We start from the raw sequence: 12,779 nt of genomic DNA on the forward strand, positions 1-12,779 counted from the left end.
AGTTTCTTGCGAAGTGTGTAGACGTTGGGGTTGCTGCCTGGTAGGTTCAAGGAAATATGAGCTGACTATAGCTGCTTAGGTCCATGGGAAGTTGTGGACATGCAAGGGATAGGGAGGCGATGCATTGAGTTCGTTCGGACTACAGTGCTGCGTCCTCTACGAGTTGTTACTGTTGCTGCAGGCTACGTGTCACCAGGAGACTTTGCCTCGTAGGGCGTAGGGCTGAGAGCATAGCCCCTTGCATCATGCAGCTGGACTGAGGGCTTATTGACTGGTAATAGAACGTGCCCTACCTACGCACAAACAAATCACGCATCCTCTACTCGTCTTTCCCTCGGGAAGAAGTTGCCTAGCGGATGCTTCCTTGCATAACTCCACAAAGGCCTCGACTCTCTACTAATGCGGCTTCAGGACTAGGACACTAAAGAGGAGTTCTTCCAAGTAATGTATCTACCATTAGGCTCTATGGATGGTCCACGGCCAAATCACCCACCCAGGGTGGAACAAGTGTGTACACAGGTATACAAGCCAACCTATCACGTTGAAGCATCCGTCTCATTCGACCCAGCAACCACATACATCTTCTCCGTCTTCAGCCGATCCAACGCACTCTGTGGCAACCGCAACGTATCGGCTACAATCTGCTTGGGCGTGGACCCGATCCATTGACCAAGCGACACATCTAACCACCTTGTTAGCAAATTCAAACCCCAAGAACTAAGCCAACAAGCGAGACGAAAGTCTGGACCAAGGTGAAGAAGAGCTCACCAGAAAACTGATCCGCTAGCAACACCTCCAAGAAGACTAAATCCTCGTCGCCCGTGTTCTCGATGTAGTGACTGTTGGACTGCGGGAAATAGGCCACGTCCCCGGTGCGGTAATCGAACGTGGTGGCGGTGCTCGGCGCGGTGAACAAGGTCGCACGGCCTTGGCCCTGGATGAAGAAGGTCCACTCGTCGCTGGTCGGGTGCCAGTGGATTTCACGAAGGCCCCCAGGATGCACAGTGACCAGGGCGGCGGCGAAGTTGTCGGCGATGGGGAAGGTCAGCGGGTCGACGATCTTGACGGATCCGCCTTGCACCTCGTGGGCGGGCTGCTCGGAGAAATGGTACGAGTAGGTCTGGCTGTGCGGGACGATGCCCGCGCTGCCCGTCACGTTCTGCTCGCTGATGTTGGCCGGAGCAGGCGTGCCGGGAAAGATGTATAGTTCCTCGTCCGGAATGTCATCGAAGGCGGCCACGGGAAGATCGAAGTTCTTGGCCAGGACGGATTTCTAGGTAGTAGATTTTAATTGTTGCGCTGACAGGCAGTGGCATATCATGACACTGGGGACTGGGGATATGGAAGACCTACGGGCTGGTGCGCAAACACCTCGGAGGCAAGAAAGGTCTCGTCCTCCGAGAAGGCGCCATCATTGAAGACCAGTAGAAACTCTACCCCAGAATCGAGAGCTTGGATCGAGTGCGGGATTCCACTGCCAGAACTCCGGGTCAGTTGCTGTTTGCTTGTCCCAAAATTAGGGCCAAAGTTAGGAACATACGGAGGGAAAAACCAGACATCGCCCGCTGTTACGTCATCGACAAAGGTCCGCCCATCTTCGTCCACAGCCTGTGTTTTGATTAACACGCATCAGCAGTAAGGAGTAGAGCAGGCGTATATTGCTAAAAGTCAAGCTCGACTTACCTGAATCCGACACGATCCATTCAGGACTAACGACCATTCGCCCGCAACATGCCAGTGGAGTTCGCGATACGCCCCAGCCTCCAGGCGCATATCGACCCCGGCCATTTTGCTGGCTGCCGGCATCACCACGGTATTTTCTTGTCGTGCCCAACCTGACTCATTCATTCCAAGTCTACCTCATCAGCATTGTCACTTTTTGTCGGAAAGTGTCGGCTTACCGGTTGTGACTGAGTCCTGTTACCCGGTCAGTGGCAACGCTTCACCCAGACGCACGGAAGGAAAACTCACCCATAGGCCATTGTGCATTGATAGTCTGCCCCTCATCCGTACCAGGCGGCGCCAATTTGTCACTGTTGATGCGGTCGTAGTAGGCATTCTCTATGCGTCCAGATTCTTCATGTTAGACAGTAGGTCTGTCATCAACTCGACCATAAAAAAGACGTACTTGGGCCTGGATCCGTCCCTCCCTCATTTCCCCGAATCGGCTGCGGACTAGCGGAATTCTCGAAGTCAAGATACACTCCAAGATCAGCTTCGTCCGTCTGTCCGTCCACCGGCGTATACGTGACGTCTTCCGTCGTCTGCTTGGGGAGCGCGTTCGACGAAGAATACCCAAGCAGATTTTCTGATCCTCTCAATGGGGGATTACTTGTTGGAGCGCCCTGAATCCGCGATGCGAATAGCGTCGCAAGGGAAAAGGTAAATAGTAAAGTAGACTTCATGGCTTATCTGCGCAAAAGGAGTTTGATAAACGGAAGGAGCGAAAGAGAAAGGATGGTTGTCGGAGCAGAGAGAGTCTACGACAGCTTGCAACTTCCTATTTATACCCCTGGGCAAACCGGGCTCAAGTAATTGGCACCACGGGGTCGTACATTTGTTCCCCCTCACACAGCATCTGGTTGAGTGACGTGACCCATGAAGCTTCGTCCTCTCCCCTTTCTTTACCCCTCATGGAGCGGAAGCAAGTCGGAAATGGCGAGGAACACAATCATTGTGCAGCTAGCCGGTCGGACAAGCGACTGCCTACGAGGTGGAGATACTGGTCATCGTGAGGGTTCAAAACTAGTGGCTGTCTTCATCGGTACGAGGGCTAGGGCCTCGTTAGAAGAGGCCGTCTAAAAGTAGGCTTTGGCGTCTGGGTGGAGCGGGGGGGACCTTGCTGGGTGGATGATTCCGCGTAACGCTGGTATGTCCATCTGATGTGGATCTGCAGCACACGTACTACGTGCATTGATCTGGAATACAACAGCTTTCATGGTGGAGCTTGTTGGGCAGTTGTCGAAGGGCTGGTAGGCAGACGGATTCAAGCCTAGCCGAAGCGAGGTATGTATGTGGTATGGCGACGTAGCCCACCCATTCGCCCCTTTCCCGCGTGCGGGGAATTCTTGTCCAATGCTTGATTGTCCAGGTGCAAATGATACAGCGCCAATAATGCAGCTGCATGGAGCCGCGACTGAAAAGGCTTAAGGCTGATAGCGACCTCTAAGCGTGGCTGTTCGGTTCGCCAATCCGAGGCTCGGCCCTCCCAGTCGCCCCGGATCGACCAGGATGAAATGCTGACTGCTGCCCCCACATGATAACAGAGCAGCTGGATATACTACATACCCTGGCAATCGCAGACTGGACGCAGATAATCCTTTCAGGAATTCTCGATTTCAGTGCCATACCCCTTCAACCACTGCACTTGTGCACGAGACCGGTCCAAGAATAGCAGTCAGCTCCGCGCCTGACCCGAGCCCTAACTCCGAGCAATGGCACGGACCTGGATTCCGCCATATTTCCGTCCTAAGCTGAAAGACGTCGAACAGCTTACCGAAACCGTTCTATTGCTCCTCTGTGCCTTCTTCCCCTCCAGCGTTCTACTTGTAGTCGGTATGACAATGGTGAACCGTGGAAAACCAAGTATTCCATGTAGCGCTGTCGCTCTCGTCTTATGAGGGTGGGTGAGGTTGCGAAGACAAAATGTGGCTCCAATAAGTCCAGTATCCGTGCGTCTCCGAGTGACTATGATAGTAGTCCATAGTGGAGGCAGCATCCACCCTCATCGACCAAGAAAACATCAAGTTTGTTTGATGTTTTTCTGCCCTCCGCACAACCCCTCATTCGACGCAGTTCGATCGTTGCCTTTCGTTCTCACTGCAACTGAGCTTCCCCTTGCATTGTCTCATTTCCACTTCATCGCTGCCAACTAGCGGTGTATTAATTATCAGCATCAGAACACCAGAAAGACAAGAGAGAAACAAGACTTATTCAGAAGCGGGCTGACCCGAGCGGTAATCTTGGGAGTCAATCCACTCCCCTCCGCTCACTATTCACATGAAGCAGCCGGCCAAACCTGCTTTTCGCTTGCATCCTCACCCAATAATCGCTGCACGCGGGGATTTTCCAAATGTTAATTCTTCAGCCTGATTATGCAAGGAGTTGTACTCAGATTTCTAGATGCGACCTGTTCAATGAAGGGCTGCTAGGGGCGGTGACGATGGCTTTCTACTTAGTTCACAATGCGCTGCGCTCCAGTATGTTGGACGCCGGAACTCGGCATCTCTGTATGAGTGCCGTTCAGTAAGTATTCACCCCTGTGGCAGCGACGTACATGGGCTAAGTTGATTCTAGTGACCAACATGCCTTGCATGCTTCTAGGCTAGCAGAATCCGTTTCCAAGTCAACCAAACCATGTCAATGTATCTCTAGTCAGAAATTCAGGAATTGTGGCAATGAGTTGTACCCACTGAGGCATTTCGCCGTCAACAGCTTCGAAGTGTCCTTGCCCAAGACAACCCTTTTTCCAGATATTGAGAATTCCTTATTTATGACGCGTGATAGATGCCCATGCCAGCAGAGCATAATGACTCTGACGTATGACGTTTCGTCTACCCATTTTCTGTGTACTTGCATGCCTCACGAGGCCTGTTTACAGACTCACATTGCTTGAACCGATGCAAAGCCTCGGCTTCTTCCACCAATCAATAACAGATTCAAGAAGTTTCCACTCGTCCTAAGTCTGTCCAGACACCATCCATCTACACTGCTTTCTCGCTTCTCCCCAAAGTTCACCCTGTATCAAACGAGCCCCAGCACCAAACCACATCAAACCGCTTATACCGGCGCCTCGGGGAGCTTTCCGCATCTGCTCGATTCTGGAATAAGCACAACACCTCGATTGCTGTCATCATACCATCGTCAAATGCCTCATGGTCAGCTGCCAGCCGATAAACCAAGGAAGCATAGGTGTATAACTCCATGATCCCAGCCCGCATCACCAAACAGAGATCAAAAACAAGACAGCAAGCCCACAGTATCCTAGGAACGCCACTGACCTAATATCCCCGTTTCCAAGAATACAGAACCCGAAGAGCAAACATCAGACACGCGTCCCAAGCATTTATCTGCACTTGTCAGTCAGGACTCAACCCCTCTTCGCAGATGGGGGATCGCAGTCACTAGACAAGGTCAGAAACCGGGTGGGCGTTGTCCAAGTCATCAAGTGGAGTCGTGCGACCGGGGTGAATTAGGGTCAGTGCGCTTCTAGCCTACATCGTGCGGAGATCGCGGGAGATGGACTTGCCAAGGATACGGTTGTGGTGATCTTTGCTCCCTACAAGTTTTTCAGAGATTATGAATAAGATCAAGAATCATTCAACAGTGCCTAGATGCTTTCGATGTGCGAGTGATATATGCGGGATTTTGTTCGGCTTGTTGAACTCGACCGCATAGATGATTATCATCAAGATCGTCGTATTTCGCATCGCTGATCTCGTTGAAATGGTCATGCCGATCGAGATTCGGATAGTTAGTTTCTCATCTTCGTGTTCCCCCAGGACTAACGTGTGCTCATACCATTTGCTGACCCGGATTTGGCGGATCGAATGTAGGTTTCTATCCTCATGATTGCTCGACTACTACTGGCACAGACAGTTTACCTTGTCGAGGCTTGCTGTACATCCATTGTTCGCGCTTACAATACCAATAATTTCCCTACCTCCGCCATGTCTTCTGGCGCATACATGATGGACATGCCATGTTGAAAGAGATCAACACGGCCCAAATATTCTCTATGTGACAAGCCAACTTTGAGTTAGTAGATGATACTACCATAATAAGGTACAGTGTCCGGCTATAGCGTATCGTCTCCATTGTTCCTCTACTATGTTTCTTTTTAGACACTATGATTGACCTCCGCAGTGACTCCGTCATAGCCACTACCATACACCGGGAAGCACTCTGCACCAGGCATGAAACGAAGCCAAGGCTCTTACTCAAGCGACGAATCATCGAGACATCGTTCCTGAGCCAGCGCGCTGCATACACGGCAGATCAGCACCACCACACGGGTGTCAAGCGCCACTCTCTAGACTAGACTTCCAGACGTGGAGATTCCTGGAAATCAAGAGGCCAAGAGATCCAGCTACTCGAGCGGACCGATCGCTTAAAGCCAGGCTCCTGCAACTCTGATAAGGTGCGCTAACGGATCTCGGAGTACGAGGGTCGGGGTGCAGCAAGCCTCGGCGATCATGCCCTGGGCTCATGTCATGCATTCAGCCAATCTGAGGCAGACCAAGATTAGCGGAAATGATGAAGAATCCCACAAATAGTGTGCACGTTTATTGAACAGCCGGGCTAATTAATCATAGGCAAACCTGCCAAGCACACCACGAATTCAGCCTTGGCGGGGCGGCAATCGGTCCCGCCCTCAATATTGAACCCTATCTAGCCCACCGGAGATTTGAGATCCAAGGATCAAATCGATACCGGCAAGCTAGCGTCCCCACTGTCCGTCCTTAGCTAAAGCTCACAGTGCCAAACAGGCTTAGTTGTATTTTCATACCCCGAGACGAGCTGTCATTGATGGCTTGTATTGCGTCCTGGTCCGAGACTAATCCGCCACGAAAGTCCGGGTTCTATCGATTCTGCTGACCCTGCTTCTTGCTGAATAGACGTCTCCGACGATGCGATTTACGATGAGCACAACTAACACACGCGAGATCCTGCGCGGTAGGCTGCAACCAGAGGCAGGCGAGCGATATACGAAGTGCAAGGGAGACCTCAAAGCAGCAGTATCTAGCAAAAGCCCACGGCGAGAAAAGCTACGAGTAATAAATCGGGACCGGCTCAGGAGCAACACTACGCAACATACGCACACCCCTCCCAGCTTCACGACATACTCAATGAAGCGACCTGGAATTAGGGACAATGTTTTAGCTCTGAAAAAGCGTGCTTGCTGACGAGTCTGCATCGTCAGAGATTTTGGGACGAGCTAGGGGATGGTAAGGAATTTGCAAATGGTAACGAGTGCGATTGAGAGAGGAAGAACTCTTGATTGTAGTCTACCAGTTATCTTAAATGATTGGATTGCCTGATCTTGGAATATGGAACACACGGAGACTGGGTTTGGCGGACTTGGAGAAAAGGGGCTGTCAGCTGAAAATCATGTCACTGTTTCGAGACAAAGAAATCAGACAAGCGATAGACCCACTACGGAGTATAGGACACACACGCCACGCAATATGACCGTCATTGGCTAAATCGTGTACAGATAGCCAATGGGAGTCATATTGCTTGCATATGCGATAGCCAATGGGAGTTGGCCCGAAGGCTTGTCTAGCAAGCGAACTCCACAGCCTCATGTTAGTGCTTACTGAGGGCGAAACGGTTAAGGCTTCCGAGCGTAAACATTTAAAGACTGCCCCAATTCTCCAATTGGACTTTGATCGTCCTCGAGATTATTTCCAAAACAAGATCTTCTCTCATCATGACTCAGAGTGTTTTTCCCCTCCCCGGAGTGCAGCACGGAAAGCGCATCATCCCTGCTGTGATCGAGGCGCGGGCAAGAAAGGAGAATGACACTCCCTGGGTCTCACTCCCCATTAACGAGGACGATCTGTCTCTTGGCTTCAAAGACATTTCTTTCAAAGCCCTGAACAATGCAGCCAACCACGCCGCCCACTGGCTAAGGCAGAATCTCCCGGATGCGTCTGAGCCATTCCCGACATTCGCCTACACTGGCCCCAAGGACATCCGCTACCCGATCCTTGCGGTGGCAGCGGCGAAACTGCAGAAAGTGGTGTGTGCGAGCAGTTTACTCATTTTAAGGAAGCCTTAGTACTGATTACTTCCAAGCTTGTACTCCCTTCGCCGTTGGTAACGGCAGAAGCGCAACTCCGAATTCTGGAACAGGCGAGCTGCACGGTGTATGTGCGGCCATTGGCTATGAAAGCCCAGATTGATGCGATTCTACAAAATGCCCCTCATGTGCAAGCTATCAATCTTCCGGATCTTGAGGAGTTCCTCAAGGAGGAAGAAGCAGAGCCAGTAACCTATAGTAAGACATGGGACGAAGGAAAAGATGACCCGTGGCTGGCGTTCCACACCTCCGGCACAACAGGTATACGCGGAATCCACGTATCTCGGCGCTGTGACACACAACTAACACGAGAAACAGGAAACCCCAAGCCGGTGGTATATACCCACCGCATGTTGGCCGCAATCGACATGATCGCCGCGTCCCCCAACATCAAGCAGAGCATGATCCACCACGCCGCCCTGCACAGACTCTTCACACCGATCCCTTCACTCCACGTACGTCCTCTCATGTTCAATCAAATTAGAAAGCCCCGACTAATAGTCCAAGGTCACCGGCATGATGCTCATCCTCGCCACAACCACATACGTCCACACGACCGCAGTGCTCGGGCCATCCGCCCCCTTAACCCCAGCGACCGTCGTCTCCGTCTTCAAGAATACCAAAGTAGACGTTACTCTTCTACCCCCTGCCCTCATCGACGGTCTCTGCGCGAGCGAAGACGGCCTCGCCGCCCTCCGCCAACTCGACTTGATCATGTACACCGGCGCCCCGCTGGCAGCCAAATCCGCCGCCCTCCTGATCCCGCAGGTCAGCCTCGTCAACGGCGTCGGCAGCACAGAAGCGGGCGGGTACTTCGCGACGATGCACGAGCACCGCGACGCGTGGGACTACCTGTGCTTCACGCAGCAAGCGGGCGCCACGTTCGAGCCGCGGACCGCCGACGGCCTGCACGAGCTCGTCTTCGTGCGCCCCACCACAACGCCAGATACGGATGCCGACCCCGACTTCCTTCCCCAGATCTTCCAGGTATATCCCGAGCTGGACCGCTACGAGACGAAGGACCTCTGGCGCCAGCACCCCGTGTACAAGGACCTGTGGACGATCGTCGGCCGCACGGACGACTACGTCCCTCTGTCGCATAGCGATGGGCTGCATGCTTCGTCGCTGGAACCGGAGATTACGGCTCATCCGGCGATCAAGACGGCCTTGATCGGTGGGCATGGCCGTGCGAAGCCTGCGTTGGTGTTGGAGCTTGTTCCTGGCACCGACGGGTTTGAGGTGGAGAGTCTCAGGCCGTATGTTGAGAAGATGAATCAGCGGTGCCATGAGTGTGTTAGACTGGATATGAACAGGATCATTGTCGCGAGCGACGAGAAGCCGTTCGTGTACACGGTCAAAGGGAGTGTAGCCCGCATGCAGACTTTGAGGCTCTATGATCCGGAGATTGATGCGCTGGAGGCGTAGGCTCTCTTGTAGCCGTTTTGGGGTGTGAATGGGTTCTGATATGTCATGTGTTGGTGGAGGATGTAGGTACTGTACATAGATACTAGTCTGCCATTTCCACAAGCTCTACAGCACTACACAGAGGATGAATAGAAGTCGGTTTTTCTTGGAGTTGCAAGTTGTTATCAGTGCGAGCTTGGTGGATTTTCATGGCGTTGAAAGTTACCCATCGTACCCAAATCACTGCCTTCCTAGTACGGTCGCATGCAGCAGGTGATGCATAGGCTGAATAGATCCTAGCCCGCGTAGTGGAGTTTCATGCGTCCAAAACATAACGCATCTCTTCAATAACTATTTAGAAGGATCCAGAGTCTGATAAACACCGCATACAATCCCTTATCGAACCGAGAAACATGGCTTAGACCTCTCCGACCTTCCCTTCCAACGAGCCCCCAGCTGAAGTCACCTGTACATAGTCTTTCTCCAGTACAGCCGATATCCCGAGACCCATAGTAATGACCATGGCAGCGATCTCCTCCAGCACATCCATGCACAGATAAATGGTGGGACTGCCCACGAGTACAGTAAACCGGGCGTCTGTGGTGTAATCCCCGATCGCCGAATAGATCAGCCGGATCAACAGGAAGGGGCACGAGATGACGATAGCGAGGAAGAGTTTCTTCTGGAATGCCCGCATAGATGGGCGGAGACGGACGAAGAGCCAGACGGTGATTAAGAGAATGACGACGAAGACGGCAAGGAAAATGCCCATAGACGCCTTGACGATGCTGTCGGGGCGATAGGTGCTTTCATTGTCGCTGCCACTGCTAACCCCTGCAACACCGAGGATGAGTCCGATAAAGCAGATGATGGCCACGGAGTTAAGAAAGCGGGGGTGCATGCTTTGTTGTGTATCGCTGGTTAGGGCATTTTGGTTAGTCCCATATAGAGGTGGCGGTGCAGGAGAGTCTCGACCATCTTCAGACGTACATTTGTCGTAGTAGACCGACATAGGTAAGTAACAGAGGCGCAATACCGATCAGCTCGCACACGGCTACGGCGACCTCGACATCGCGGGAATCATGGCTGATGGTCAGCAGCGACGAAATGCTGCCGGCAATTCGAATGAGAGAGAGCGTGACAGCGAAGCGCCAGATCTTGCTACCAGCTTTCCAGCCGGTGCGCTTCCAAATGAACAGTGCAGCAACAAGAATGAATGGGAATATGATGAGCTGCAGGATAGCGATGCCGTCGCGGTAGGTCACGCTGCTCATTTTGATATAGGGATAAACGAAGGGTTGCACTTGTAGTCTTGAAGTAGAGTAGATACTAGAGATAGAAAATAGATTTGAAGATGAGAGCATTATAGTATAGAAAAGGGAGTATTTATGTATTTGAGCCCCATGTCTTGAGGCATACACAGCCTACAACGGCATAGACAGGATAAGCACTTTGACTGGCGGAGCATCTCGCCTGCCGTAAGAGGACTAGTGCTGACTGGAGAGCCGGTGGGTCGAAATTGCTTAGCCCTACTATCGGCCCCCGCAGCCTCGTATACACGGGCTACCTCAGCTTGTCTTGAAAGAAATAAACTGGTGTCTATCATTATGAGTAAGCTTATCGGACGCTGATCAGCTCTTGCTTAGTTCTTTTTCACTGCTTTCCCATCTACCCACCATTCCCCAACCTCAACCCCTGCTTGCCCCTCCCAGCCGATATGCCTCGCCCACGAGTCTCCCGGAGCTGCGGCAATTGCCGAGCAATCAAACGACGCGTAGGTGGCATAGTTTTTCTTCTTGTGTCTTGAAAACTCACTATAGGCATACCAGCAAGGTTAGAAGACTGGGACTGAATGAATTTGCCCGATAGTGCGATCAGCAGCGTCCTCATTGCGGTCAATGCACTCGGCTGCGGGAGAAATGCCCAGGCTACCGAAATCCATGGGAGCTCATCTTCCGTGACCAGACCGACCAAACCATCCAGCGGTTTCAGAAGCGAGAGCTGAAGTATACAGCCGCTGGGGTAGTGCCGCATATCTCTCCGTCCCCCCACACCCTCAACCCCTGTCCCAACATGGAGCAGGTGGGGGTCAACTATTTCCTCCACCACTTCGTCACCGGCGACCATCGGGCCTCGCGCGGCTACCTCAACTACGTTCCCGCCGCTCTCGGGGCCAGAGACAACCACCCGACCCTAGTCGTTAGCCTAGCCGCCGTCGGCCTTGTAGCGTTGGCCAATTCCACGCATCAGCCCGAGCTCGTCCGCCACGCGCGCGTCAAGTACGCTGAGGCCATCCGGAGCGTGAACACCGCCTTGGCCTCGCCGACTGAATCCGTCAAGGATAGCACGCTGATGGCCGTGATTTCACTAGGGGTATTCGAGCACTTCTCCCAATTTGACTCATGGACGCGCCATGTTCAGGGCGCGGCCGCATTGATGGTCCTCCGCGGCAAGGACCAGTTCTCCAGCAGCCATGGCCACAATAGCCCGGTTGCAATCCTCTTGTTCAACCAAGTTCGGGCGGACATGGTGGTCGCCTGTATGCACTCGAATCGACCATTCCCTGAGGATATGCGGGCGTTGCAGGAAGAAGCCTCCAAGCATGTTGACGCTTCCAGCGCGTTCTGGCGGCTAGGGGTGCTGGCTACCCAGTGTGTAGACTTTTTGTGGCGGGTGACTGAGAGCACAGGGCCAAACAAGACTCTCTGGCGGGATCTCCTGGACGCGGCCCTGGTGCTGCAACACGATTTCCAGGCCGTCATGGGGCTGCTTGCCGTTCGAGAGCCGTATGTTACTATCGTCCCTACCACCCAACAAGGAGTGACGGCGAGGATGGCGGATCCTGATCTAATCTACAACGGTCGCGCAGACCTTTATTCGACCTCGTGGACGATTAAAGTCTGGAACAACGCGCGCAATCTGCAGATGATCGTCTCCGAAATCATCTGCTATCTTGTGAGAAAACTTCTCGCAATGGACTCAGCAGCCCCAGTCAATACTTGTGCCGCTCGCTCTCAGTACCAGCTGCTGCTGCACGAAACCCTCGGGATTCTCTTCCGATTGGGGGAAGATATCTTGGCAACCGTTCCACAGGTCCTTGGAATTATATCCTCGCCATCGGAACCTGATCCTTTCGTCAACACCAATGCTGCCTCTCTAGGGGTCAGTGTGTCGGGCGGATATCTCCTGACATGGTGTCTCTACATGGTCGGAAAGTCCCCGGCCACGGCGAACCAGGCTCGGAAGTGGATCATTCGGTGCTTTCGCAATATTGTCCAGGGTTCGGGCATCGGGATGGGGCTGCCACTCCTCGAGGAGATTGTCAGGATCGACCGCTTGGCTGGGTGAGAGTTGTCGGCAGGAGGATCATTTGTTGTCGTAATTCCTTCTCACTGGCTTCCGATCCCCTCCTGCTTGGTTGATGGCATGGTTCGAGACCCCTGTACAATATAGCTGCCTCAGCAGCAATGTTTCTGGGAGGATGCCGCCTATCTCTATCTCGAAGCTGTTGACTGCCAGAGCATTGTTTTGGTTCATCAGCTGTATTAGACCATGCAAAATTCTGTTCTAT

The 12,779-nt window shown here is 52.8% G+C and overlaps 5 protein-coding genes across 5 annotated transcripts; 2 read left to right on the forward strand and 3 right to left on the reverse strand.

Annotated features, from left to right (window-relative positions):
- Positions 1–536: 536 nt before the first annotated feature.
- Positions 537–2,405, reverse strand: BO97DRAFT_423642 (putative oxalate decarboxylase; the record flags this gene model as incomplete). Its single annotated transcript, XM_025696902.1, has 8 exons — positions 537–682; positions 769–1,273; positions 1,354–1,474; positions 1,541–1,608; positions 1,684–1,855; positions 1,902–1,917; positions 1,972–2,061; positions 2,129–2,405. The coding sequence occupies 8 exons, from the start codon at positions 2,403–2,405 to the stop codon at positions 537–539; spliced, it is 1,395 nt and encodes a 464-aa protein (XP_025552592.1).
- Positions 2,406–6,491: 4,086 nt separating this feature from the next.
- BO97DRAFT_38855 (uncharacterized protein) lies at positions 6,492–6,953 on the reverse strand. The gene has a single exon (XM_025693662.1). It carries the CDS (start codon positions 6,914–6,916, stop codon positions 6,557–6,559), a length of 360 nt encoding a protein of 119 aa, XP_025552593.1. The 5' UTR covers positions 6,917–6,953; the 3' UTR covers positions 6,492–6,556.
- Positions 6,954–7,408: 455 nt separating this feature from the next.
- BO97DRAFT_404906 (AMP-binding enzyme) lies at positions 7,409–9,380 on the forward strand. Its single transcript, XM_025695064.1, has 4 exons — positions 7,409–7,744; positions 7,801–8,065; positions 8,123–8,259; positions 8,312–9,380. Exons 1-4 carry the CDS (start codon positions 7,433–7,435, stop codon positions 9,227–9,229), a joined length of 1,632 nt encoding a protein of 543 aa, XP_025552594.1. The 5' UTR covers positions 7,409–7,432; the 3' UTR covers positions 9,230–9,380.
- Positions 9,381–9,626: 246 nt separating this feature from the next.
- BO97DRAFT_450154 (uncharacterized protein) lies at positions 9,627–10,543 on the reverse strand (the record flags this gene model as incomplete). The annotated part of the gene is made up of 2 exons (XM_025698911.1): positions 10,199–10,543; positions 9,627–10,125 (listed from the first exon to the last, which is right to left on the reverse strand). The coding sequence occupies exons 1-2, from the start codon at positions 10,480–10,482 to the stop codon at positions 9,627–9,629; spliced, it is 783 nt and encodes a 260-aa protein (XP_025552595.1). The 5' UTR covers positions 10,483–10,543.
- Positions 10,544–10,916: 373 nt separating this feature from the next.
- BO97DRAFT_450157 (Zn(II)2Cys6 transcription factor) lies at positions 10,917–12,556 on the forward strand (the record flags this gene model as incomplete). Its single annotated transcript, XM_025698912.1, has 2 exons — positions 10,917–10,982; positions 11,078–12,556. The coding sequence occupies exons 1-2, from the start codon at positions 10,926–10,928 to the stop codon at positions 12,554–12,556; spliced, it is 1,536 nt and encodes a 511-aa protein (XP_025552596.1). The 5' UTR covers positions 10,917–10,925.
- Positions 12,557–12,779: the final 223 nt, after the last annotated feature.

Source organism: Aspergillus homomorphus (assembly GCF_003184865.1).
Source record: "Aspergillus homomorphus CBS 101889 unplaced genomic scaffold BO97scaffold_13, whole genome shotgun sequence".
Taxonomy (NCBI): Eukaryota; Fungi; Ascomycota; class Eurotiomycetes; order Eurotiales; family Aspergillaceae; genus Aspergillus; species Aspergillus homomorphus.